A 26,994-nucleotide genomic window follows, 5' to 3' on the forward strand; every position below is an offset into this window, starting at 1 on the left:
ACTGTAAATTGTCACCGTGTTTGTATTGGTGAACACTTGACATTTTTGCATTTTGAGTATAGCCTCAGATTCTCTTGTTTCTAAGCAACTCAAATCAACCATGTAGAGTTTATTAGTTACCTTGCTAAGCTCTGTCTCAGAATTCAGGCCTCAAAAGTAGATTCTCCACTATACATGTGATAGAATTGAGACATTCCACATTTGTTGGATGTAAATGGGCCGGATCTTTGGTTTGAACAGTGAGCTTGAGGGTGCTCATGACTGATCTTTGACGTGTTATATCAGACATGCTGTAAAACATCAACACATGCCTGCCTCCACATGCACACACACACAACCATGCCACCAACACATCCGAGGACCAGTTGCTCTCTCATGGATCCTTCCAGCAAAGCAGCTTTCTCAAAGCGGCTCATTTGTTCAACACACTCGTACAATGGCAGTTTATTTTTTCCACGAGTAAAAACCCTTCTGAGGGAAAGCAACAGTTTGAAAACTCCATGTGGGACCATCAAATACACGTATTATTCCCTTGCAAGGTTTTTAGTAATTTAGAGAATATTAAGAATGCATCCGGTAACTTTACACAGCTTTGTTTGTTTCAGGGGAGATGGAAAATGTGGTGAGTAATTGGTGAGGAAAAGTCCAACTGAAAAGCTGTTTGGGCAACGGGTCGATCGTGTGACTCAATGTGTCGACCTGCGGGTATTAATCTTCAACAGTTAGTGAAGGAACGTAAATGAGGCCTGACAAGGACAACATTCATAATGATTGTGAGATTTGGAATGAAATTAAGTTCACTGCACATAGAGTTTTAGAGACGATTCATGTCTTTACATTGACAAGGTTACTGAATTATTCAGTTTGAGTTGGTCTGCAATCATGAAGTCTTCTGGCCAGGATAAGTTTCCCCATCTTGACAGCGTTAATGCCATGACTGACCCTACAACGCTGATTTTAGATTCATTTCAGCGCATTTTCCACCTGAATTTCAGATGTTTTTGTTTTCACAGAAGAAATATTTCATGGGACTTGTTTTTACTCGTGCATTTTCCATGTAGTGAGTCTTCAAATCCTTTTCCTGCTCTGCTCTCAGTGCAGCACCTGTTGTGCGTTCACACTTGCATGAATGCAGCACACTAGCAACATGGCCGCCTTGCTTAGAATTCTGCTTTCATCACCCAGAGAAACCAAACAGGAAAGACACGAAGCCCAGAGGTCAATATTTTTCTGATTTTTGTCATTTAGCCATGTTCATTTGCTGCCACCAGACTAACTTGCTGTTAGCTACATGAAAACTAGTTTGATGACAAAGAAACATTTCTGAAAGCGAACTGTAGGGTATTATTTAATCACCTGTGACTTATTTGTGGGAGGAGCCAGTAGAACTCTTAGGGTTCATCACAAGTGCTGCCGCCATGCCGAGTGACGTTAAATCTACTTGACAGTGGCAAGATATTCCCCATTCTTCCACCTCAATTAGCCTAGAGAAACAAACATTAGCTCACGACCATTCCATCTCAACTCAATGTCGAATGTCACATGTGGAACTGAATGATCTGGACCCTGTATGTTCTTTGTTCTCAGCCTCTGCTGATGGTAAAGGGCTGATGGTATCTGACGAGACAGAGCAAACCATGAAGGTCACGTGGAGGCCTGCACCGGGCAAGGTGGTCAACTATCGTTTGAAGTTTGTTCCCAGTGGTGGGGGCAAAGAGGGGACTCTGAAGATCCCTGGAGGGGCCACCTCCACAGTTATGAAGCGCTTGCAGCCCATGACCACTTACAACATCACCGTCCATCCCATCTACAAACGCAGGGAAGGCAAAGCAAGGCAAGGAGTAGGAACGACACGTACGTTGGTCCATAATTCAACCTATGAGAAACAGCCGACTGCAGAAACATCTTAATGGAGCTGTTTGACTCGAGGTTCAGCCTCCAAACCTTGTTGTTGTTGGTGGACTCAGGCAGGTGATTTCATGCTCTTATGGTTAGTGTGTGGCATGCAGCATGCAGTGCTGGTGAACATTTAATGTTGGTTGCTGAATGTTGATAAGATGTAGAGGCATTTTATCGAAGTATTATTTCTCTGTTATTGACCTTCATTTACAGAACCGTCATCTTCTTCATCTGTTGCATTTGAGCTCAGGATAAGTCTGACTTATCGTCCGTTAGAAGAATTATTTTCATTCAGCTTTGTTTCTAAATTTAATAAGATCAAACACTTTAAATGACAACGGCTCCCTTTAGAATGAGGCTGGGAATTTCTCTTCTCCAGTGGACCATTGTGAGCTTTTATGTCCCTGAAGACATATCATCCACTCTTTTGATATTTGCCAAAGCATCTATTCATTTATCTATCATTATCATATTCAGTAATTTTGTTATGCTTTTCTTTTCTATTCTGGCTGTTGATGGTGAGAAAGTTGTCCAGGTAACGTCTCCGAAGTGAACTCTAGTTGAGAGAGAGGTGACGCGATGTTTGCGCTCTCCAAGTTTCTCTGTGAATCTTGGGTTATGAGTAAATCTTCTCTTCTGGGGGCCATTGTCCACTTTTCCTTATAAACTCAGGCCCAGAGTGATAATTACTGCATGTTTCGACGTGGTCTACTTATGAATTAAAGATGTTGATGTTGGCGTTGAGCAAATCTCAATCGGAGAAAAACACTTTAGGTTAGTTAGAACGGACCAAATGATTTTGGTGAAAATGGGGGGGGGGGGGGGGGGGGGGGTTGGCTGCCCCACCCTGCCCCGCTCTGCCCTGCCCTGCCCCGGTGGGTGTCCTGGTTCAGTTGGAGGCTTGATGAAGGAAAGCCTACTGTTAACACGCCATGCAGCTATGTGGGATTCCACCAACAACAAGGTTTTAGCTTGAGTTCGTGTTTGAGTGGCTTGTTAAGATGAATATTTCTCACACTTCCAGCAGAGTGACTGTAACCACAGATGAACACAATCCCTCGCCAGCGCAACTAACACACCGCATGACACTGGGCTTCCTAACACACAACAGGTCAAGGAATTGTATTATGGACTAATGAGAAAGTGGCATGAATGTGGTTTGGCTTTGACCTTTGACCTGAAACTTGATGTGATGTTGAACTTGACTTTACACAAGTTTGTCCTGAAGTTCTGTGTGGATTTTCTATTTCAGTGTCACCCTACAAGGCACCAAGGAACCTCCAGACTTCTGAGCCCACCAAGAACAGTTTCAGAGTCTCCTGGGATCATGCACCCGGAGATGTCAGGGGCTACAAGGTGACCTTTCACCCCTCTGGGAACGATATTGACCTGGGGGAGCTGCTTCTTGGCCCCTATGACAACACTGTTGTTCTCGAGGAACTAAGGTAAGATGATCTCATCATGTTCATTCATTAGAGGACTTTAATGTAGACAAGTATGAAGGTAGAGAAGAAGACCTGATAAAAGGTGTATTTCCAAATCGCTGAGCCAGCTTAACTTGACTGGGCTTCCAGGGTTATTTGGGCTCTAAAGGATAAGCAGGAACACTCTGAAGTTCCTTGCAGCTGAAAACCCTTAATATGCTTTTCTCAGTTGATGTTCTGTGTTCACAGCGCACCCCACAGTAGTTTTTTGGTTGAACAGGGGTGTTTGGCTATCATAGCAAGTTGGCTAGGTGCAGTTCATAAAAAACAAAAACAATAACAACAACAAAAACAACTTGGCCCAATAGCTTCCGTTAACCCATGGCCAAATGTGTGTTTTATATACATGTTTTGAGGGTGCAAGTGCTGGAGCTAGTTCTGTCACCAGAGCACACCTGTGAATGTCTGATGATTTTGCCACCAAAACCAAGTTTCACTCCTCCTGGATAATAGTTCTCTCCCTTCGATGTGGTTACACTGCCACACGTTTTTAAGGAGGACAGACTCTGACGGAGTGCGCACCGTGCAGCTGCTGCTGCTGTCCGTGTGTCTTTTGCTCCATCCACAGCTGTGGGCAGAATCTTAATAAGTGTGTGTGTGTGTGTGTGTGTGTGTGTGTGTGTGTGTGTGTGTGTGGTGCCCCTGCTCCCTCATTTATTTTTTTGACCCACCCTCTTGAACCTGAGTATTTTTAGAGTTCAGTATAGATGTGCAGTGGGTGCATCTGATGTATTTCAGCTGTAACAGAACAGAAGAGTTTCAGCTCCTCCAAACCAATGAGCATGAACGACTGCAGCTGTATATCACATCAAAACCTATTAATTATTGAAAATATTTAAATTCCGCTGTTACAAACCCAGTTCACACTGATAATAATCAGTTCAAGTGTTAAAAAGAGAAGACATGATTGTACAGGGCAGCTTCACCTGTTGCGCTTTGTTAAAAGTTCTGCTTTTTTAAACATCTAACTTCAGAGTGACATTCAGGTGAAGGTCGCAACTGCTTCATTGCCCCCAGGGGGATAAATGAAGTATTCTGAATCTGAATGCAGAAGATCCAGGAAAGTACTTTGAAATCCAGTGGTGAATGTTTGATGAAAGTTGCTGTGGTTTCATCGTCTCTCAGGGCTGGAACCCAGTACTCGGTGGCGGTGTTTGGGATGTTTGACGGAGGAGAGAGTATGCCTCTGGCAGGAGAGGAAAAGACAACGCTCTCTGACGCTCCTGAGCCACCGCCCATCCGTTCCCTTGGTAATAGCATCATTACTACACATGAGTCTCCATCAGCATCAGAACGAGGCCTGCACGCCAGACGCGCGCTGTCATCGCAGACCTTGAAATGCTGTCCAGAGCAATGCCAGACTATGAATTGTGTCTTGACTGAAGGAGTTTATCGAACTGATGCTGTGGAGCTGCAGAAGGAGATTCACTGCACCTTTTCAGTGAAGCATTGGAGTTGATTGGCTCCAGTTTCCTCAAGTCCCTCGCATCAATCTCAAATTTCTAATGGGAACGCCAGCATGCTATTGACATACGTGCATACGACTCAACATATTTCCGAAGTAGCTCACGTTTAACTTTTGATCATGTTCGCCAACGCACAACCTCTCAGCAAACTGAGACATAACCCCATTCATGCTGATATTAAGCAACTCAGAATGTGGTGTCAATATGTAAAATCTGTATGAAGAGGCCGGATACATGTTTGCTCACTGTTTGTTTGGACCATAACAGTGATAGTTTCCAAACCACTTTGAATAGTTACATTCAAGATGTGTCAAAGTGCTACTAAAGGTCAGCTTGGATTAACCAACAGAACAAACACAGTAAATTAAAGATTTCTGTGCTATCAGATGTTGTTGGACAATGTCGTATTACTTTTTTTTATCTCGTTTGAATCAGAAAACGAAATTCTGCTCACAATTACATTTGACTTTTAAAGTGTACGCCTTGGCCAGGACGACAGCAGCTCGGAAAATGTTCTGCTCCTCATAAGATCTCAAGGAGGTGGTGACTCCGGGCAGAGATTCCTGCTGTAATCGGGAGCAGACGTGGTGTCCAATCACTCAGTTGGGATATTCCGCTGCTCTACCTCGTCCTTATGTCTGGCAGTATTGTGGCGAGGCGTCTTTCATGCTGCAAAAATGTTATTTTTGACAGCTCGTTTAAAGCTTTTCTCCCTCTAAAGCTTCTTTTCTAAACAAAGTGTGAAGTGCCTGACAGAAGTGAGGTCATCCCACTTATTTCCAGCAACAGCCATTTGACCTAGCTGACATCGAAATCATAAATTTGAAACACAGCGTACTGGAAATATTCAGATTCATTATCACATTGGTTTGTTCGTTGTTACTTTAAAATCTCAAGGTCTTCCAATAAAAAAAAACTGTGACATCATTAATATAAAAGCATTACAAGCATTTTGATTGAATTATACTTTTAGATTCACTTAAGTTAAGAGGTCTTTTTGTTGAATTGTTTCAGGAGATCCGCTCCTGTTGGAGTCAACAAACAAGTCAACAAACAAGTCAACTGTTCAAGTCAACTGTTCAAGTCACTGTGGCAGTTTACTCGAGACCCTAACAAAACAGGGTCCGTCTTTACACAAAGTTGGGAGACACAGAAGCTTGGCGGCTTGAAAAACAACAACTTCTCTTCTAACCTGTTTTCAATTGCACTCACAGGGTCCAGATTTTAAATCACTTGGCGGCCGCCGGGTGTGCTGTCCTAGAAAAAGGACGAGCAACCATTCTTCACCCTCACAGGTACCTGGAGCAGGAATGTGCATTAACGGAGGGGACCCAGAGGCCTCGTAGATCACAGTGTCAGAGAGGAAAGCTGCCGCCAGCTGAGCTGCTGCTGAGCAGCAAGACGGCGAAGAGAGCAGTTAATCCTTTGGAGCAGCCATGACAGCTGATACACAGCATTCCTACTGTGCTGATTTGTGTTATATAATGGCGTGTAAAGCTTCCTCCTGTTGTGACACTGCCCTGTTCTGTCCTTTAGTTCTTTTTCACACCTTCATTCACACTTGTCTTTGTTGTTGATGTCAAACTGACGTGGCACTCATGGTGTCTGGCAAACCAGCTGCTTGCTTATTGCCCTGCCCTTTCCTGTGTCTCTATAGACACTCAGTGTAAGACCTCGGCGAAGGCTGACATCGTGCTGCTGGTTGACGGTTCCTGGAGTATTGGCCGCATCAACTTTAAAACCATCCGCAACTTCATTGCTCGCATGGTCAGCGTCTTCGACATCGGCCCTGACAAAATCCAGATCGGTAATATTTTCACGACCGGAGCTCATCACACTGGCTAGTTCTGGCTCTCTTCTGACACTGTTGTGATCCTGCTGCCAACTCTGCTGAGTTTCCATGGCTATGACAATGATACTTTGGTCCACAAGTTAGTGAATCTGTCTGGCGGCGCTGCTGAGAGCGACGCCTCACTCTCACTTGCCTCCATTGGGACAACGGACTGTTCAAGTTTAGCGCACATACACAACAAATGTATTTGTGCTGTTGTTAAATTCTGAAGTGTACCATGATTACTTTCAATCTGTAATAATTGTGACTGTTTGTGAGAGCTGTTTCAGGCATTTGAGTTGTGTAATTGCAAATTTCGCCCCGGGCTCGATCCCTTGGTGACAATAAAATCTGGTTCTTCTACTTCTTCTTCTTCTTCTTCTACCTGTCTCACTGATGACGGTTTCTACACTGCTGTCCATCTCTGCAGGCCTCGCTCAGTACAGCGGCGATCCAAAGACTGAGTGGCACCTGAATGCTCACCAGGACAAGGCATCACTGCTGGAGGCCATAGCCAACCTGCCATATAAAGGAGGAAACACTATGACAGGTGATTGGCTGATCCGTGCCAGGTTCTAACCGATGCTCCGGGTCGGAACCAGATCCACTAATGTCTTAGTTAGAATCACACCCAACAGGATCTGAGTTATAATGGGATCCGCTCGGACCTAAGTTAGGATCACACTCACCAGGAACTTAGTTAGAATGAGAGCCACTAGGATCTTAGTTACAACAGGACCCACTAGAATGTTAGTTAGAATCAGCGCCAGCAGGATCTAGTTGCAACAGGACTAATTAGGATCTTAGTTAGGATCGCAGCCACTGAAGTCTTAGTTAGAATCTGACCTACTGAGATCTTAGTAACTGAGAACTTAATGCAGTTCAGTAGCGAAGGGTGGGGTTTGTAACGATGGGTTGAAAGTGGGAAATCCTACATATTCAGGCTGTTGGTTCTATGTTTGATCTATGGCCGACTGCTGTGTCATGACCTGTTCCTACCAACAGGAATGGCACTCAACTACATCCTCCAGAATAACTTTAAAGCCAACATGGGAATGCGTGAAGACTCCCGAAAGATAGGCGTCCTTATCACTGACGGAAAGTCTCAGGATGAGGTTATCCTCAACTCGCAGAGCTTGAGGGACAGCGGCATTGAGCTGTACGCCATCGGTGAGTGAGTGACAGCAATTGACCTCTCATCTGACTTCAACTGACGAGACGTTTGTTATTTGTCAACACAATCAGTGGCTGGTTAGCAGACAAACACTTGGTCTTCATTTAATTAATGAAAATCATATTAAACTGAAACATTCAGCTTGTGTCTGACACCCGCAGGTGTGAAGAATGCTGATGAGAACGAGCTGAGGTCCATTGCCAGTGACCCTGATGACATTCACATGTACAATGTCAATGACTTCCAGTTCCTGCTGGACATTGTGGATGACCTGTCTGGCAACCTGTGTAACAGCGTCAAAGGTCCAGGTAGGAAACACTCATTATTACGTGGAGATGAATCATCTATTTGAATTCCAAGGTGAGTTATTCTGTTGTGTTGTATTCTAGCGTCTGTTTCTATGACAACTGTTACTGATGATGATTAAAAAGGTCTTTCCAGCCTTATGTAGAAGGGTTTCATCATGATGGCGATAATGAACTCAGAACTCCCCCCTGCTGGGACTCTGCCCTGAAGCAGATTTACGCCTCATAATTGCTGCTCCTGGAGTCACATGGAAACCACAAAGTTCTTCTTTTCTGGAATTTGAAAACCACCATTTTTAACAGTGACAACCTAGCATTTTTTTTTTCTATTTTACAAGCAAATGTCAGGGTTTACAGGTCAGGTCAGTTTCTGAGCATGTTCAGGACAAACATTTACCTACATTCAGCTGACAACATGAATATCAGTGGCGGCTTTTAAAGAATAAAGATGAACCATCAACTATTTTTCCTGACACACAATCTAATCGAGCAACAGATTTACAACGCCCAGTCATTCTTATCGTGACATAGTTCGTCACCAGCGTAGAGGAAAAAAAGGTTTTTGTCCGCAAATCAGTTCTTGGGGATATAGGAGTGTTTTACTGCTACAGAAATGCCTTGTGCCCAGGAGCTGAGATGTCCAGCTGGTTAACAGTCACTGGAGCAAACACAGTGACGGCAGAGTTCAGCGCGTGAAATACTTGACATGCTGGATCTCATACCTGCTGTCATCTGTTCTGCTACAGAGGTTGAACTGGGGCCACCCTCCAACCTTGTGACCTCGGAAGTGACCCATCGCTCCTTCCGGGCTACCTGGATGGCACCTGGCATCCCTGTGGACAAGTATCGCATCACCTACATGACTGTGGCTGGAGGACCCACCCTGGAGGTGAGGAGAGACCACAATGGAAACAAACCTCGGCCTGTGTTGTGTTGTCCTTTAACGCAGTCCAAGCATGGTTAGGGTTGGGATATAAAGTAAAATAGAGAGAAATGAATCCAGCAATTGAACAAATGTGACTTCCTGCTGAAGAGAGAGAGAGAGCCTGCTAACCAAGCAAAATTAAACACAATTTTCTAAACAGCCGTTAAAAAGAGCTTTTAGAACCTCTGCTGCTCACTTTAAGAACCCATTGTGTTCCAATTTCAATGAACCAGAGCCCTTTATCATTGCAGCTGCTGGTGGATGGTGCAGTGACCACAGTGGTGCTAGACAACCTGACCCCTCTGACTGAGTACTTGGTCAACGTGTTTGCTGTGGTTGGCGAGGAGAGTAGTGAGCCTCTGAAGGGCACCGAGACCACGTGTAAGTTTGCTCCACCCCTCTGTTTCCTCTCAGGTCCTGTCCTTGTGCGATCATCAAGGTTACAGACATGTCAACACCATATTTTGTCTTCCTGTCAGAAACATGTCAGTATCACAGATGCGGCAAGGAGAAAAGGTCAGGGTACCAGAACTTTACAGCTTGGTGACTTTTGTTGTCATGGTAACAATGGTTAGAGGATGATCATGGTTTTTACGACCACCCACTGTGAAGGTAATGGTGGGCTCTTTTCTCTCCACCACTCTGAGCCCTGCTCTGCTGTCAGTAACTAGGTGACATCCTGGGCATCAAAGACACTGAGGTTTTGACTCTGGATGTTGATCAGCTGGTCTTTGTCCCTCCAAATCTTCAAGATTACATCTGATCTCGAAGATCTGGTACCAGGCTCCAGATGGTGCTTCTTATCTTCACCCCGATGTCATCTGGAGGCTCGCCCAGCATTGCTGTGGTTATATGGAGTTGCTCCTCAGATTGACGTAGCGGTTTTGTCCTTTCAGTGCCACTGCCGGCAGTGACGTCCATCGATGTTTATGGTGAAACCATGAGTACCATGAAGGTGCGTTGGGGGAAGGTGGGTGGAGCCAGCGGCTATATGCTGCTGTACAAATCCGTAAACGCCACTGAGCCTCAGCAGGAGAAAGAGGTAACACCTATCTATCTATCCATCTATCTATCTATCATCGATCTATCATCTATCTATCATCTATCTATCTATCTATCTATCATCGATCTATCTATCTATCTATCATCTATCTATCATCTAGCTATTATCCATCTATCTATCATCTATCTATCTATCTATCTATCATCTATCTATCATCTAGCTATTATCCATCTATCATCTATCTATCTATCTATCTATCATCGATCTATCTATCTATCTATCATCTATCTATCTATCTATCTATCATCTATCTATCATCTATCTATTATCCATCTATCTATCTATCTATCTATCATCTATCTATCATCTATCTATCTATCATCTATCTATTATCCATCTATCTATCTATCTATCTATCATCTATCTATCATCTATCTATCTATCATCTATCTATCTATCTATCTATCATCTATCTATCATCTATCTATCATCTATCTATTATCCATCTATCTATCATCTATCTATCTATCTATCTATCTATCATCTATCTATTATCCATCTATCTATCATCTATCTATCTATCTATCATCTATCTATCATCTATCTATCATCTATCTATTATCCATCTATCTATCATCTATCTATCTATCTATCTATCTATCTATCTATCTATCTATCATCTTTCTATCATCTATCTATCTATCTATCATCTATCTATCTATCTATCATCTATCTATCATCTATCTATCTATCATCTATCTATCTATCACCTATCTATCATCTATCTATCATCTATCTATCATCTATCTATTATCCATCTATCTATCATCTATCTATCATCTATCTATCATCTATCTATCTATCTATCTATCTATCTATCTATCATCTTTCTATCATCTATCTATCATCTATCTATCATCTATCTATCTATCTATCTATCTATCTATCTATCTATCTATCTATCATCTATCTATCTATCTATCTATCATCTATCTATCTATCCATCTATCTATCTATCTATCTATCTATCTATCTATCTATCTATCATCTATCTATCATCTATCTATCTATCTATCTATCATCTATCTATCTATCATCTATCTATCATCTATCTATCATCTATCTATCTATCCATCTATCTATCTATCTATCTATCTATCATCTATCTATCATCTATCTATCATCTATCTATCTATCTATCTATCATCTATCTATCTATCCATCTATCTATCTATCTATCTATCATCTATCTATCTATCTATCTATCATCTATCTATCTATCATCTATCTATCATCTATCTATCATCTATCTATCTATCCATCTATCTATCTATCTATCTATCTATCATCTATCTATCATCTATCTATCATCTATCTATCTATCTATCATCCATCTATCTATCTATCTATCTATCTATCTATCATCTATCTATCATCTATCTATCATCTATCTATCTATCCATCTATCTATCTATCTATCTATCATCTATCTATCATCTATCTATCTATCATCTATCCATCTATCTATCATCTATCTATCTATCATCCATCTATCTATCTATCTATCTATCTATCTATCTATCTATCTATCATCTATCTATCTATCTATCATCTATCTATCATCTATCTATCATCTATCTATCTATCATCTATCTATCATCTATCTATCTATCTATCTATCTATCTATCCATCTATCTATCTATCTATCATCTATCTATCATCTATCTATCTTTCTATCATCTATCTATCTATCTATCTATCCATCTATCTATCTATCATCTATCTATCTATCATCTATCTATCATCTATCTATCTATCATCTATCTATCTATCATCTATCTATCATCTATCTATCTATCTATCTATCTATCTATCTATCTATCTATCTATCATCTATCTATCTATCATCTGTCTATCATCTATCTATCTTTCTATCATCTATCTATCTATCTATCTATCCATCTATCTATCTATCATCTATCTATCTATCATCTATCTATCATCTATCTATCTATCATCTATCTATCTATCATCTATCTATCATCTATCTATCTATCTATCTATCTATCTATCTATCTATCTATCAATCTATCTATCTATCATCTATCTATCATCTATCTATCTATCATCTATCTATCTTTCTATCATCTATCTATCTATCTATCTATCATCTATCTATCCATCTATCCATTTATCTATCTATCTATCTATCTATCATCTATCTATCATCTATCTATCTATCTATCATCTATCTATCTATCTATCTATCATCTATCTATCTATCTATCTATACATCCATCCATCCATCCATCCATCCGTCTGTCCATCCCTGTCAGGTGCGTTTTGGAGCTGATACGAGTGATGTCCAGCTGGAGCAGCTGACCCCAAACACCCAGTATGCCCTCACGCTCTTTGCTCTGCATGGAGAAGCAACCAGCGCTCCTCTGGAGGGGGCGGGAGTCACCTGTAAGTAATACCCCACTGATCTGTCGTGTACTGGAACATTTCATCTGAAGACAGGTTGTCTGCTGACAAGCACAAGGACATGTTTTAAGGAGATCTCGAGTAAAACGCTCTTAAAGTCTGAATGTTGAAGTATCAAGTTTGAGTATGTTTGATTGGATAAAAGCAAATCTTGAAGAGCAGCATGCTAACATTGCATGATGATGACATCACAGTCATCCAGTCATTCAGTGAGGAAACTGCCTTTGTTGTCCGGGCTTCCTAGCTACATGACGAACCGTTACAGAAAGTGGTAACAAGTGTGAATGAAATGGACAATGGCAAAAAAACAATTTCTTGGATATTTAGTAAAATGGTGACTCAACTCGCTGCTGTCTTCTTCAGAGTTCCGTCTGATTCATGAAGTTTTGGATGATGAAAACATGGATGTAAAACAGCAGCGGCAGAAAACTGAGTGTCCAAATCTTTTTGTCAGTTGTTTTTGAAGTTTTTGCTCCAACATGTCAGTTGATATCCATCCATGAATACTGACACCGAAGCTAACCCTGTCCTCTACAGTACCGATGCCCCCCGCTGGAGCCCTGAGAATCTCTGAAGTCACTCACAGCACCATGAGGCTTACCTGGGACGCTGCTCCTGGGGTTGTCCGCAAGTACATTGTCACCTACAAGGCAGAGAATGGAGAACTTAAGGAGGTAGGACTGACATCTAGAACCTAGTTATTACTGGTCTGTGATTCCTGTTACCATGGGAGCTAGCAGGGGGGCAACATAATGGGTGCTTGTCTCTGTCTTCTGACACTAAGCCTAAATGAAAGGGAAAGAATCATCAGACTGACTGTTCTACCCCCTCCAGTAGATTTACAATGAGCCGATATGATCATACGGTGCTGCTTACTGAGCCAGCTGGTCCTCACAGCTCTGAACCTTTGAGACACATTTAAGTATCATGAGCCATGAAATGTTTGTGGAATTTTCAGTCATTGATATTTCTGGATTTAAGATTTCACCACATTTTTTCAAAATAAGATGAGAGATTTGGTTACTGATGATCAAATTTGCTGCCTACAGGTTGAAGTCAACGGTGACATCACCACCCTGCGTCTGTCCAGCCTCATCTCCCAGACTGAGTATGATTTGGCTGTCACACCGATTTATGATGAGGGACCCGGCAACCCGATGCTCGGAAATGCCATCACAGGTCTGAGACAGCTCTCTTTTAAGGTTAAGGTGGTTCGTGAACTCTAGCTTCATGAAGAAGTAGTTTCTTATTACACTCATGAAGTTTCCATGAAGATTCTGATCACACAGATTTGATCTGACATACGTGGAAAATAGCTTATAGTTTGTATAATAGTTGTTTCCTTTTGAAGTGTTTTAATGACAGGATTTTAATGACAGGATCATATGTGCACAACGTAATACAACCACGATAAAGACACCCTGACAGCTTGAGACCTGCTGAACACATCACATGACATTTGTCAGGGGTCCTCGTAATCCTGGTTCTGTGTGAACAGGTGTCGTTCCTGCCCCCAAGAACCTGCAGTTCTCGGAGGTGACCCAGACCTCCTTCAGAGCCACCTGGGACCATGGTGCCCCCGACGTGGCACTCTACCGCATTGGCTGGACTAAGAAGGGCGAGAACAACTTCCAGTTTGTAAGTTGGACGCTCATTTATTTGTGTGGATTGTGTCCATGCGGAGACCCGAGTATTGTGGGCAAATCTCCCGTGAACAATGATGCAGTGACCTCATCAGTGACGTCATCAGTCGTCATGGATGACACTCCTCTTATATTTGATTTCCTTTTGCTCTTTCTAATATTATTTTATAATTACATTTGATTAATAAACCAAATGATTGTTTAAATGGTAAATGGACTCAATTTTATACAGCGCTCTTCTACCTCAGCGGCACTCAAAGCTCCTTACAGTGTCGTCTCATTCACCCGTTCACTGATGGTGGAGCTGCCATGCAAGGCACCAACCTACTCATCAGGAACAATTATAGGTTCAGTATCTTGCTCAAGGACACGTCAACATGGTCACCGGGGTCGGGGATCGAACCAGCGACCCTTTGGTTGCTAGATGGGCACTCTACCCCTGAGCCATGCCGCCTACAATGATGGACAACGATGGCACTGCTGAGCCACCTTCCCCAACGTTATGTTTCTGATTGTTCTGCTACTCTACCTCCTCAAGTCCTCCTCCTCCTCCTCCTCCTCCTCATCATTGCCATCTTCCAGTTTGAGGTTTCCCAGCTCTGAGCTCCGGTTACTGATGTGTTCGAGTCCAGACTGAAACCTTCAGCCTCCTGGAAAATTCCGGCCACACAAACACGTGTCCTGCTCTCTGTGGAGGGTTGCCATAGTTACTGCATAGCAGCATGCACAGCAAAGCAGTGAGCTGCCACGTCATATTATTCTTGTTTCTGAGGTTAAAAAGACGCGTAGTGCTTTCATGAATCCCCGCCTCACAAATATCGAGTGACCCAGGACCAGTGGAAGTGAAGCAACAATAATGGTCCATTGTTTCCTGGTGAAGGGCTTTGGCTTCACCACAGCTGTTTTTTTAGTCCACTGTTGCTTCCCGACCAGCTCACAATTGAAGAGGTATTAATGCTTTAACACATTTCTGAGCCGTAAACCAAACGATGTGACTCTCCCAATTAAACATTTCTCGCCAACTGTATACTTGTAACATGGATAAACATTTCCATCTAAATCAATACAGTCTAGTCCAGTCAAGTCTAGTCCATTTTAGTCCAGTTCAGTTCAGTACAGTCCAGTGTTGTCCAGTCCAGTTTAGTCCATTCCAGTCTAATCCAGTCCAGTTCAATGTTGAGTTCAGTTCAGTACTGCTCAGTACAGTGCAGCCCAGTTCGATAGAGTCCATTTCATTCTAGTTCAGTTCAGTTTAGTTCTTTATTGTCCCCTCCAGGATTTCAAGCATATTAAGGGTGTTTATTGCACTTGGAATGAAGGGAAATTTAAGCCTATTATTTGTTCCTCCAGGGAGCCTGAAACTCCGCCTAGAGGAGAAAAGAGAGAATTCTTCCAGGAGTGGGAGGTCGAGCTGGCTGAAGTTAAATGAAGCTGCTGCATAACAATGATCCTGCTTGCTACTTTAACAATATTAGACAAACAAGATTTGTTCTGCACTGTGAGGTTCCCACAACCCAAAACCTGATCAAAGATTTGTAGAACTGTGGTTTTCCATCCAGTTGCAGCAGAGGAACCCTGTAGATCACACATGTTGAGATCCTGGTTCATGTTGTTTTTCTATTGAGAGTCAGCAAAATTTGAAAGTCTAATTATTGTGGAGGGGGGCGACATGGCTGAGGGGGTTGACATGACAGAGGTAGCATGGCCATCTAGCAACCAAAGATTTGCTGGTTCGATCCCCACTTCCCCCAGTGACCATGTCCAAGTGTCCTTGAGCAAGATACTGAACCCCTAATTGCTCCTGCTGGCCCTGTGATGGACTGGTGATCCGTCCAGGGTGAACCCCGCCTCTCACCCAGTGTCAGTTGGGATAGGCTCCACCCCCCATGACCCTGAATGGATAATGGATAAATGGTATAGAAAATGGATGGATGGATGAATGGAATCACTGTGAAATAAAACGGCTGCCATTTGATTTCGAGTCCCACTCCAGAGGGAACCATGACAACCAAGCCACAATTTCTGTAACACCAGTGTTTATTTCTCAAGATGAAGCATTTTCACATCAGATCAGATCATATGACATCCTTGTCACCCTGGAGATGCAGCATCTTTGTAGAACCAGTCTGTGGATGACTGATGGTCACCTGTCACATGCTTCCCTCAGCAGATAACAAACCATCTCCATCTGTCTAGGCCATCCTGAACAATGACGAGACGTCCCATATTCTGCAGAACCTGGACCCCGACACAGAGTACCTGGTCACAGTCACAGCTATCTACCCTGACGAGTCTGAGAGTGAAGACCTGATGGGAAGCCAGCGCACTTGTAAGCTCACTGCCCCATAAACACACGTGGCGTATTTTAACTCCGAGATGTTCCTCATTGCATTGACGTTATATTGTTCTCTTTCTAGTGTTAAAGGCTGCAGAGGGTATGTCATGTGACAACGACACGTCATCATCAGTGAAATGTTCATGTGTGTGTGGATGAGAGTGTGTGACATCATGTTTGTCTGCATGTCTGTTCATTTCAGTGCTTTGAAATGCATCAACAACACAAGTCAGTTGCTGTGTGTGTGTGTGTGTGTGTGTGTGTGTGTGTGTCGGTTGACCAACACGGTGGAAAACTCGGCTGTTAATACCAAAGAATTTAAATATTAAAAAGATAACATTAATTCTAAGTGAACTTATGTCAGAGGTCTACTGGCTGATTTAAAGGAGCGTTCTGTCCGTGTGCTTGAGTTGAAGATTTGTCAAACATTAACTAGCTGACAGGAGAGCGATGATCCCATGAGGAGGACTAGCTCATGGAAGGGGAGAAGCTCATGGAAGGGATTAACTTACGGGGGGACAAGCTCACGGAAGGCACTAGCTCACGGAGGGGACTAGATCATGAACGGAACTAGCTCATGGAGGGGACTGGGTCATGAAAGGGACTAACGCATGGAGGGGACTGGGTCATGAAAGGGACTAACGCATGGAGGGGACTGGGTCACGGAACGGACTAGCTCACCGAGGGGACAAGCTCAAGGAAGGTACTTGCAATGGAGGGGGACTAGGTCATGGAAGGGACTTGCTCACGGAGGGGGTTAGGTCATGAACAGGACTAACTCATAGAGGGGACAAACGCATGGAAGAGACTAGGTCACGAGGGGGACTATGTCATGACCAAGACCAACTCACAGACAGGACCAGCTAACGAAAGTGACCAGCTAATGGAGGGGATGAGCATTATGGAGGGGACTTGCTCTACAAGGGGACTCGATCATGAACAAGACTTACTCACAGAGGGGACAAGCACATGGAAGGGACTAGTTCATGGAAGGGACTTGCTCCAGGAGGGGACTAGGTCATGGAGGGGACTAGTTCACAAAGGGAATGAGCTCATGGAAGGGACTAACTCACGGAAGAGACTAGTTCACAGAGGGGGCTAGGTCATGGAAGGGACTTGCTCTAGGAGGGGACTAGGTCATGAACAAGACTAACTCGTAGAGGGGACATACGCATGGAAGGGACAAGGTCATGGAGGGGACTAGCTCATGAGGGGAATGAACTAATGGAAGGGACTAGCTAATGGAACAGGACTAACTCACAGAGGGGACAAGCTCATGGAGGGTATGAGCTCACGAAAGGGACAAGCAATGGAGGGGGACTTGTTCATGGAGGCCTGCCTACTTGCCGTCTGCTGGCAGAAGAGTCAAGGTGTTAGTCAGGGCCCAGGTAGTTCCTGGAATGTTTTCCTTGTAGAAGGTTGTTTTGTTAATGTGATGTCAACTTTTTGTGGTGTGAATGTAGATTCAAAGAAAACATACTTGCAACTTCATCTTCAAGGCCATCATGCATCATCACTCCTTCATCACTATGTCATCAATACATCATCATAACATGGTCTCACATGTAACGTCATTGCATCGTCATGTTATCATGTTTCTTCATCTATAAATTATTCCTGGGCATGTGGTGTTAGTATGTTAGTATGTGGTTCTGCTGTGGGCTGGCGGTCAACAGATCAACAACTGAACAGGAAAATTTATTCAGAAAACACCTCTGGCTCGAAATTCCTCTTGGAATGTTGATATTTATTAGCTCAGTGAAAGTGAAAGACCTCAGATTTAGTTTGAGGCCTCCAGCCTTGCAACAGCTTCACTGCTGCTGTTTCTCGTGTGTCCCTCCTCATCATGACCCGTGGGATTTTGGAAGCAGCATGATCACTCTCATCATCATCATCATCATCATCATCATCATCATCATCATCATCATCATCCTCGTCATCATCATCATCGTCAACTTTGCTTGACAAACACTTACTGTACGACTGCTTCAGCAAAGTTTGTTTTATTCTCTCAGTGCCCCCAGAGCCTCCTCGTAACTTGAGGGTATTCAACGCCACCACCCACACACTGTCTGTGAAGTGGGATGCCCCCCCCGGCCCTGTCCAGAACTACAAGATCACGTACAAGCGTGTTACTGGAGGCGATTCTCTCTCAGTGAGTACCTGTTAATGAACAATATTTTAATCTACGAACAGAGTTATGTCATCAGTCACAAAACTCACTTCTGCTCACAGCTTTCACCAAAATGAAATGCTCTGTATTTGTCATTAAATGACGTTACACAGTTTTCATTTACACCCAACAAGTCAATTTTTTTCAATTTAATTTGATAATTAAATGGTAGTAATAATAATAGTAATAATAACAATAGTAATAACAATAATAGTAATAACGATAGTAATTATAACAGCAATAATAATAATCCACCCATCCATCCCTCCCTCCATGTTCCCCCTCTTCTCCTGTTGAGGGTGGGGGGGGGTGGAGCCTATCCCAGCAGCCTTCCCCCTGGACAGGTCACCAGTCCATGGCAGGGCCAACACATAGAGACAGACAACCATTGGCTCTCCCAGCCACGCCTACGGTCAATTTAGAGTCTGGATTAACCTGGTCCCCTCTTGATGTCTTTGGACTGTGGAGGAAGCTGGAGTACCAGAGAGAACCCAGCAGGAACAGGGAGAACATGGAGACTCACCCAGAAAGACCCCGTGCTGCAGCCGGGGCTCCACCCACAACCCTCTTGCTGGGGGCCACAGTGAGGACCACTGTGCGTCTGTGACTGCAGAACAATGGTTGGATAGGATTATATGATTAACCGCAAGGGTACAAATTTCTGCAGTTAAACTAACTGTGGCTTTAATACACCGAGTTCTCTTCTTGACTTGAACTTTTTCTCCAGCCAAAACAAACTCCTGTGTTGGTCACATATTCGTTGAATGATGAATCAAATATTTGGATTGACTGTGTGGATCTTCAGCTGGAAACAAAGCTCATTTATGTTCAAAGTCTTTGAACAACTGAAGAGTGTCTTACTCTAACAGGGACCACCTGAGAAAAACCAGGAAGGGATGTAGTGGTGTAAAACTTCTTCAACTGTTCTATGAAATGAAACAAAACAAAACTGAAGAACTTTTCTCAAGAGGCGTCTGCATCCCAGTCTGAGCAGTTAAAACTACATATGCTGTTAGCTGCAAATATAATAAAATGCGATTTATGATAAAGTCCTTTGTAAAATTGAAATGTTAAATGTAACTGTAGTTCTGGATTGATGCTAGTACCTGGACCAAAAATGAAAAGCCAGAGATGGAAACATCAAAGATTTCTGACAGAAAGAAGAAAAACATCACATTTACAGACCAAAATTTGTAGTTGTTGTCGATTTGTGACTCTCACCCTGAGTGCAGGGTGATGTAAATGCTCTGAGAGACATTCCTGGCTGGTTATGACGGCGTCCTGCTGCTCGACTGTCCTCTCGGAGGACCCAAGCTCACATTCCAGCCAAGTGACTCACAAGATAACTAGAAAGAAAACAAGAATTTGAGCAGGTTGCTCATTTGATTCTGTCCTTGAGATGTTATGACAGCATTCCCTGAAACAATGTGTGACAGAATCCAGCTGTCAGCAACCGCCGATCATCTTGACTGGGGTGTCTGGTGTGTTGTCACCTGACAGGTTGGTGTTGGTCATGTGATATCAGGGTGATGACTGAGGACTAGGATAATCAGGGGACCCCCAGAATAAGAGTGAAAAGAACAGTTTTAAGGCTTGTGAGGTACATAGTATATGTAGTATATGATCTAGTGATTGAAGGATTCATCATGGAAATATGTATCTGTAAATAAACACATGATGGATCACAGTGAGAGATACTTGTCAAAATAAATATAGTATCCTGTCCAATGTGCAGAGGAGTACATGGCACTGGCGTCCTGATGCTGTAGGCCGTTAACACATCACTACATTTCCAGGAAGTCACCTGACAAAATTCATTCTGTCAAATGACTTTTGTTCAAATTGCTTTTGGAAATATTTTTTTAAACATATCTGGGGAGTTAGGGTTCAAACAATGACCCTGCTATTACCGCCTCTCTTCTTCCAATTCAGTGAGAACTTGACTGACAATCACAATCTTGAATTTCAATCAGAAACCAGACTTTTAATCAGAACTCAGCCTGTCAGTCAAAATCCAGACTGTTAATCAGAACTCTGTAAATCACAATACTAACCCTTCACAAAGAAATCCAGTCACAATGTCACGAAGCAGGGAAACAACTTCTCATCCACTTCAGAAGACTCAGCATTATCCTTCTCGGGGCATCAGTAACGTGCACACCACAGTTGACAGTAAGTGGATGAACAGTTGTTGAAATAATTAAGGGGCAGACAGACATACTGCTGGATAAATAATTGATGGCAGGAAGCCATCAAATCAAGAAAAGTTTTTTGTGATCTGTTTATGAATTGAATAATAAACATTAGATTTAAATTGTTTTGATAACTGAAAAATTACATTTTATGGCTTTTTGGAAGAGTTAGCAGAGAATATTGTCATCGTAAGTGTGCAGCGGGTAAGCTCAGCATGAACATACTTCACTAACAAAAGATGCTAACAATTCATTTTACATTCAGAAGATCACCTTGTGATTAGCTGGAAATTTGAATGAGCAGAAAAATGTCACATTGAACTGAACTTAGAGAAATCTTCCTTCCAGCTTCTCTGATATTGAAAGAGCAATAACTCAGACAATAACTCAGGCCAGCCCGGTGGAGCAGTGGTCCTCACTGTGGCCCCCCATCAAGAAGGTTGTGGGTGGAGCAGTGGTCCTCACTGTGGCCCCCAGCAAGAGGGTTGTGGGTGGAGCCCCGGCTGCAGCACGGGGTCTTTCTGGGTGAGTCTCCATGTTCTCCCTGTTCCTGCTGGGTTCTCTCTGGTACTCCAGCTTCCTCCACAGTCCAAAGACATCAAGAGGGACCAGGTTAATCCAGACTCTAAATTGACCGTAGGCGTGGCTGGGAGAGCCAATGGTTGTCTGTCTCTATGTGTTGGCCCTGCCATGGACTGGTGACCTGTCCAGGGGGAAGGCTGCTGGATAGGCTCCACCCCCACCACCCTCAACAGGAGAAGAGGGGGAACATGGAGGGATGATGGATGGAGGGATGGATGGGTGGAGGATGGATGGATGATGGATGATGGATGGATGGATGATGGATGGAGGGAGGGAGGGATGGATGGAGGGATAGATGGGTGGAGGGATAGATGGATGGATAGATGGATGGATGGATGGATAGATGGATGGGTGGAGGGATAGATTGATGGGTGGAGGGATGGATGGATGGATGGAGGGATGGATGGATGGATGGATAGATGTATGGATGGATGGATGGAGGGAAGTCCAGGGGGAAGGCTGCTGGGATAGGCTCCACCCCACCACCCTGAACAGGAGAAGAGGGAGAACATGGATGGATGGATGGATAAGTGGATGGATGGAGGGATGGATGATGGATGGATAGGTGGATGGATGGATGGATGGAGGGATGGATGATGGATAGGTGGATGGATGGATGGATGGATGGATAGGTGGATGGATGGAGGGAGGGATGGATGGAGGGATGGATGATGGATGGATGGATGAATGGATGGATGGAGGGAGGGATGGATGGAGGGATGGGTGGATTTAATCCTGCTAATGAGTTCTCCTCTTAGTTATTTCACAATGAAAAGATGATTCCTTAAACAAGATGCCAAGCATTTGACTGCACATTGAACTAAGCAGCCGTTGTGTGTAAAGTTCAGCCAAACCCTGAGTGCTCATGGCAGCGTGAAGGGAACGTGTCCTTTATCTTCTAGGAGCCATGATCTCGGTTTATTACTCGTGAAGGTGTTTACAATGTTGCATCACCATCACCACAGACAGTCCATGTAGATTCCTACTCTGGTTTCTTACATCATCCTCAAACACACACACATACACACACACACACACACACACACACACACACACACACACAAACACACACATACCCGCTCACACATTAATACAGTGTATCTACTATATAAATGCGTAAATGCAGTTTGTGTGTGAGCTGTTGACTCTGTGTAACTGCTGGCGTGTTTACTATGAACAGACACAGGTTGGAGGGAAGAAGACTAGTGTCGTCCTGCAGAAATTGGATCCAGACACCCAGTACACTGTCAGTGTGGTGGCGGTTTATCCCGCAGCCGTCAGCAAAGATCTCTCCGGAGAAGGAAGAACTAGTAAGATGTCACAGATCTGCAGTCAGCAGCCTTTTCTTCTGACTGATTGACCTCTGGAAAAAACAACAACTTTCATTTCCGCTGCTTTCTTCAAGTCCTGCTTTTCTTCTCAGAGCCTCTGGGTGGTGTGAAAAATCTACAAGTGTTGAATCCCACCATGACAACCCTGAACGTGCGCTGGGAGCCTGCAGAGGGCCGTGTGAAGGAATACAAAATCATCTACGCTCCTGCTGTGGGAGGAGCTGAGAGCATGGTAGGACTGGTAGGACAAGCATCAGCCTGGACTCTAACCACCTTTTCAACCAAACAGCTGTTTTCACGGTGGAGTTGTTCAGATCTCTTTCAGGTCAAATGTTACCTACCTTGTGTAATCTTTTTTTATCATGTCAGGAACAAGTGTCGGCTGGCACCCACTCTACCATCCTGCGAGGTCTGCAACCTGACACCCTCTATACAGTGTCGCTGGTGCCAGTCTACACTGAGGGGGACGGCAAGACCATGTCGGACTCTGGAAAGACAAGTAAGAGCAGCGAGGAGAACTCACAGTAAAGATACAGGGGGTTGTGGATATTTGTGTGTCTCAAATAAGATCAAATTCTGCTCTGAATAATCAAGTTCAAAAACTTCGTTTGGCCACTGACCTAACCCTAACCCTGTAGCTCCAGATATTACTTCCTGTGCTGAACCAGGAGCTTGGTACCAACATTGGAAATTGGTACTTAATTACATCTGTGTGTTGTTGCTGTGGTTAGGGCCACTAGGAGGAGTCAAGAACCTGCGGGTGACCGACCCCACCATGACCTCTCTGACAGTGAACTGGGACCCGGCTGATGGAGCAGTTCGCTTGTACAAGGTCTTCTTTGTGCCAGTCGGTGGGGACCGTGAGGAGATGGTGAGTCTTAGTTCTGTAAGGGAGTACAGATGTAACCAACAGTGTTGCTTCCTAAAGCTTCAGGTTTATGTCTCACTGGATTGCGATGATTCATTGTTAGTGCAGTTGCTGGTCAGATTCCTTATGTTCATATGGATTGCAGCCTAGACTGTAGCAGCATGACATTACTCAGCATTCTAGTTTCTCACTCCAAAGGTGGGTCGAAAGAACATGATTGCTGTGTGAATGCAGTCAGCGTTGACACCTTTCAGTGGCCTTTCGTATCAGCCCATCATGCTGTAGGAACACGAGAAGCACAACTGCTGGGCCTTGTTTTGCATTTCAAGATTGTTTTTTTAGTGTCATGATTTTCAATCTTCCTCTTTGACCTGTATTAAAAAACATTTCCTGTTCCCAACTGTGACCTTTTACTGGAGAGTTCCTGAGAATTTCAAATGGAAATTCATTTGGTCAAATTGTCCCATAAAATAATGAGATATTGAAAATCTTTTTCGCATATCTCAGAATGGAAGAATTGGCTATGAAACCATCTAAACCTGCTTGTCATATCTTGGTGGACAGGAGCAAGTTCCTGCGGGTACCACCTCCATCATCCTAAGGAACTTGTTGCCAGACACATCATACACTGTGTCTGTTTTACCGGTCTATCCTGCCAGGGAGGGAAAACGTCAGTCTGAGAACGGAAAGACGTGTAAGTTTCAATGGGACATGCTTTTTTGAGAGAGTTTAATTTGACTGGTGTTAACAGTGACTCGTGTAATCCCAGTGCCTCTTGGAGGAGTTGGCAACATGAAGGTAACCAAGCCAACCTTCACCACTCTCACTGTGACATGGAATCCAGCCGATGGTAACGTTCAGGGCTACAAGGTCATCTATGTTCCTGTCGATGGTGGACTGGAGATTGTGGTAAGACTCTGAAACCCAAATAACCAAATAGATGGGAAAATAAGTTGTGTACAGGCAAGTTTCACTGAAGGAATTCACTCTAATGTGCTTGAATGAATGTTAAAACTGTTCTGACATATAGTTGGTAAATATCTGTAAAGTTAATGGGGGGGGGGGGGCCATCTCCTCCAACACAATTGTATGACTGTTCCCTAATAGTTGTTGCGCCTCCATAAAAAAAGCAAAAACTCAATCGAGATGTGAGATAATGTCTGATCTGTGGGCAACTCAGCCAGTGTCCTCCCAGCATGTTGGTGTGTTACAGCAAGCAGCTGCTAGCTGACGACACTTAAAACATTGTGAGCTTTGAAATTTCAAGCAAACTTTTGACAGGCCACAACAACACAAATGCCTCATGAAATGCTCAAATCAGCTGAGGTGAATTGAAGATGAGCTGGCAAGAAAGTGATCCAGGTGAGGCGTTCAACAGGAGTCCTAGAATACTGTTGAACTTTATAGAAACTAAGTGATCAAAGCTGTCAACAAGGATTAGTGATGTCATGCTTGGGCTTATAATGGCATTTGAATCCTTTTTGAGTGGATCCTCTCTGGTTTGGACGTCATATGAATGAGAGTGTAAATCCTAGCAGGTTTGAACCTGAAGTAACAGCTGACAGTTTGACATGAAATCATGTATCTTTACACACATTTCATCATTTTACTCTTTGAGTGGAGGAGTTTAAGTATCTCGGGATCTTGTTCACAAGTGAGGGTAGGACAGGAGGGTTGGGACGTGTCCACAGTGATGCGAGTGATAAACCAGTCTGTTTTGGGAAAGAGGGAGCTTCGCCAAAAGGTGAAGCTCTCGATTTACCGGTCAATCTACATTCCAACCCTCACCTGTGGTCATGAGCTCTGGGTAATGACTGAAAGAACAAGATCCTGAATCCAAGCGGCTGAAATGAGTTTCCTCCTTAGGGAGGCTGGGCTCTCCCTCAGAGACAGGGTGAGGAGCTCAGTCCTTCAGGAGGGACTCAGAGTAGAGCTGCTGCTCCTCCAGGTAGAGGAGTCAGTGGAGGTGGTTCAGGCATCTGGTGAGGACGCCTCCCTCAGGAGATGTTTCAGGCATGTCTGACCAGGAGGAGGCCTCGGGGCCGACCCAGGACAAGCTGGAGGGATCATATCTCTCCGCTGGCCTGGGAACGCCTCGGGATTCCCCCGGAAGAGCTGGTGGACGTGGCTGGGAGAGGACAGTCTGGGCTTCCTTGCCCCTTTGCGACCTGGACCCAGATAAGCAGAGGATGACGACAACGGTGACGACGAATCTGTTCAATGAGAATGAAGTGGCATTCACAGGAAGAGGAGAGGGTTTAGTTTAACGCTAAACCCTAACCAGTTGTGCTTTTTGCAGGAGCAAGTTTCAGAGAGCACCACCACAACTGTCCTGGAGAAACTTCTACCAGACACCCGTTATAGTGTCACTGTGGTCCCTGTTTATGCTGAGGGAGATGGGCCAAGTCTGTCTGACACGGGCAAGACAAGTGAGTAGCTGTAATCATGTGATCCTGAGACACTGAGCGGAAACAGGAACCTTCAAAAGCTTTTACTGGAGAGAGATTATCAGAGTTGTGTTTCAGAGTTTGGCAACCTGCTGAACATTCGAAAAGTAAACACTTTTGTGTAAGTTTGTGTTCATGTTTCTGAAGTTCTTTGTTTTACCACGTTTTGTTTTCAGTATCTTTTCTGTGATAGTGGGGCTCAAGTACAAATCAAATTTCAATTACACACCGCTGCTGTCAACAAATGAAAGCAGTGTTAAGTGTATGTAAAAATATGGCCTCTCATTGACCCACTAAAATATTGAAGCACTCCTCCTGTTCTCATCTCTGTGCAGGGCCTCTGGGCTTTGCTCGGAATCTGCAGGTGACCGACCCCACCACCAGTTCATTGAATGCCCGCTGGGACCCTGCAGAGGGAAACGTGCGTGAATACATTGTGATCTGGGTGCCGACGGCAGGTGGCGACCAGGATGTGGTAAGACAGGTCATGTGATCAGGTTCAATATTGGTCCCTGCAGCTGTCAAGACCTACAGGTCCAGATGTTGGAGTTTAAAGGTTCAAACAGCTTTTCCACCTGTTCTACTTGCATCCATGCATGTGCAAGCTTTCATCTTTTACAGCTCAGTCCAGAGTGCCTTAAAGTGGCAGAGCATTTGTTCATATTAGATTTATCTGAATGTTAAATTAGGTGAGATTTTCCTCTTTTCGTCTACTGGCTGCTTGGAGGGAAGAATGAGTGGTTTTCCTCTTTTAAATGTTTGATCCATTATAAGAAGCCGGCGGCATCTTTCATTACACTTGACTGTAACTGTTGAGCAGATTCCAACCTGAAAAGGGAAAAATGAGAGAA

At 43.8% G+C, this 26,994-nt stretch overlaps 1 protein-coding gene across 7 annotated transcripts in view; it reads left to right on the plus strand.

Moving 5' to 3' along the window:
- The window catches only part of LOC147243478 (collagen alpha-1(XII) chain-like), an 86,784-nt gene that overhangs the window by 19,758 nt on the left and 40,032 nt on the right, over positions 1 to 26,994 (plus strand). For 5 of the 7 annotated variants that reach the window (XM_086188604.1, XM_086188606.1, XM_086188605.1 and 2 more), the window contains exons 14-38: positions 1,588 to 1,854; positions 3,152 to 3,344; positions 4,509 to 4,633; positions 6,507 to 6,656; positions 7,111 to 7,230; positions 7,686 to 7,850; positions 8,016 to 8,162; positions 8,906 to 9,048; positions 9,336 to 9,465; positions 9,981 to 10,126; positions 12,425 to 12,554; positions 13,110 to 13,246; positions 13,622 to 13,751; positions 14,071 to 14,210; positions 16,412 to 16,544; positions 16,633 to 16,650; positions 18,566 to 18,705; positions 22,678 to 22,807; positions 22,921 to 23,060; positions 23,198 to 23,327; positions 23,560 to 23,699; positions 24,261 to 24,390; positions 24,466 to 24,605; positions 25,996 to 26,125; positions 26,479 to 26,618. In XM_086188604.1, the coding sequence (XP_086044730.1) occupies positions 1,588 to 1,854; positions 3,152 to 3,344; positions 4,509 to 4,633; positions 6,507 to 6,656; positions 7,111 to 7,230; positions 7,686 to 7,850; positions 8,016 to 8,162; positions 8,906 to 9,048; positions 9,336 to 9,465; positions 9,981 to 10,126; positions 12,425 to 12,554; positions 13,110 to 13,246; positions 13,622 to 13,751; positions 14,071 to 14,210; positions 16,412 to 16,544; positions 16,633 to 16,650; positions 18,566 to 18,705; positions 22,678 to 22,807; positions 22,921 to 23,060; positions 23,198 to 23,327; positions 23,560 to 23,699; positions 24,261 to 24,390; positions 24,466 to 24,605; positions 25,996 to 26,125; positions 26,479 to 26,618 (3,494 nt within the window). The remainder of the gene's footprint in view (positions 1 to 1,587; positions 1,855 to 3,151; positions 3,345 to 4,508; positions 4,634 to 6,506; positions 6,657 to 7,110; positions 7,231 to 7,685; positions 7,851 to 8,015; positions 8,163 to 8,905; positions 9,049 to 9,335; positions 9,466 to 9,980; positions 10,127 to 12,424; positions 12,555 to 13,109; positions 13,247 to 13,621; positions 13,752 to 14,070; positions 14,211 to 16,411; positions 16,545 to 16,632; positions 16,651 to 18,565; positions 18,706 to 22,677; positions 22,808 to 22,920; positions 23,061 to 23,197; positions 23,328 to 23,559; positions 23,700 to 24,260; positions 24,391 to 24,465; positions 24,606 to 25,995; positions 26,126 to 26,478; positions 26,619 to 26,994) is intronic. The other 2 variants (XM_086188608.1, XM_086188610.1) reach the window with 1 other exon arrangement.

The sequence above is a fragment of the Aulostomus chinensis genome, chromosome 20 (assembly GCF_037954235.1).
Source record: "Aulostomus chinensis isolate RoL2024-O1b breed Wild chromosome 20, RoL_Achi_v1.0, whole genome shotgun sequence".
Classification (NCBI taxonomy): Eukaryota; Metazoa; Chordata; class Actinopteri; order Syngnathiformes; family Aulostomidae; genus Aulostomus; species Aulostomus chinensis.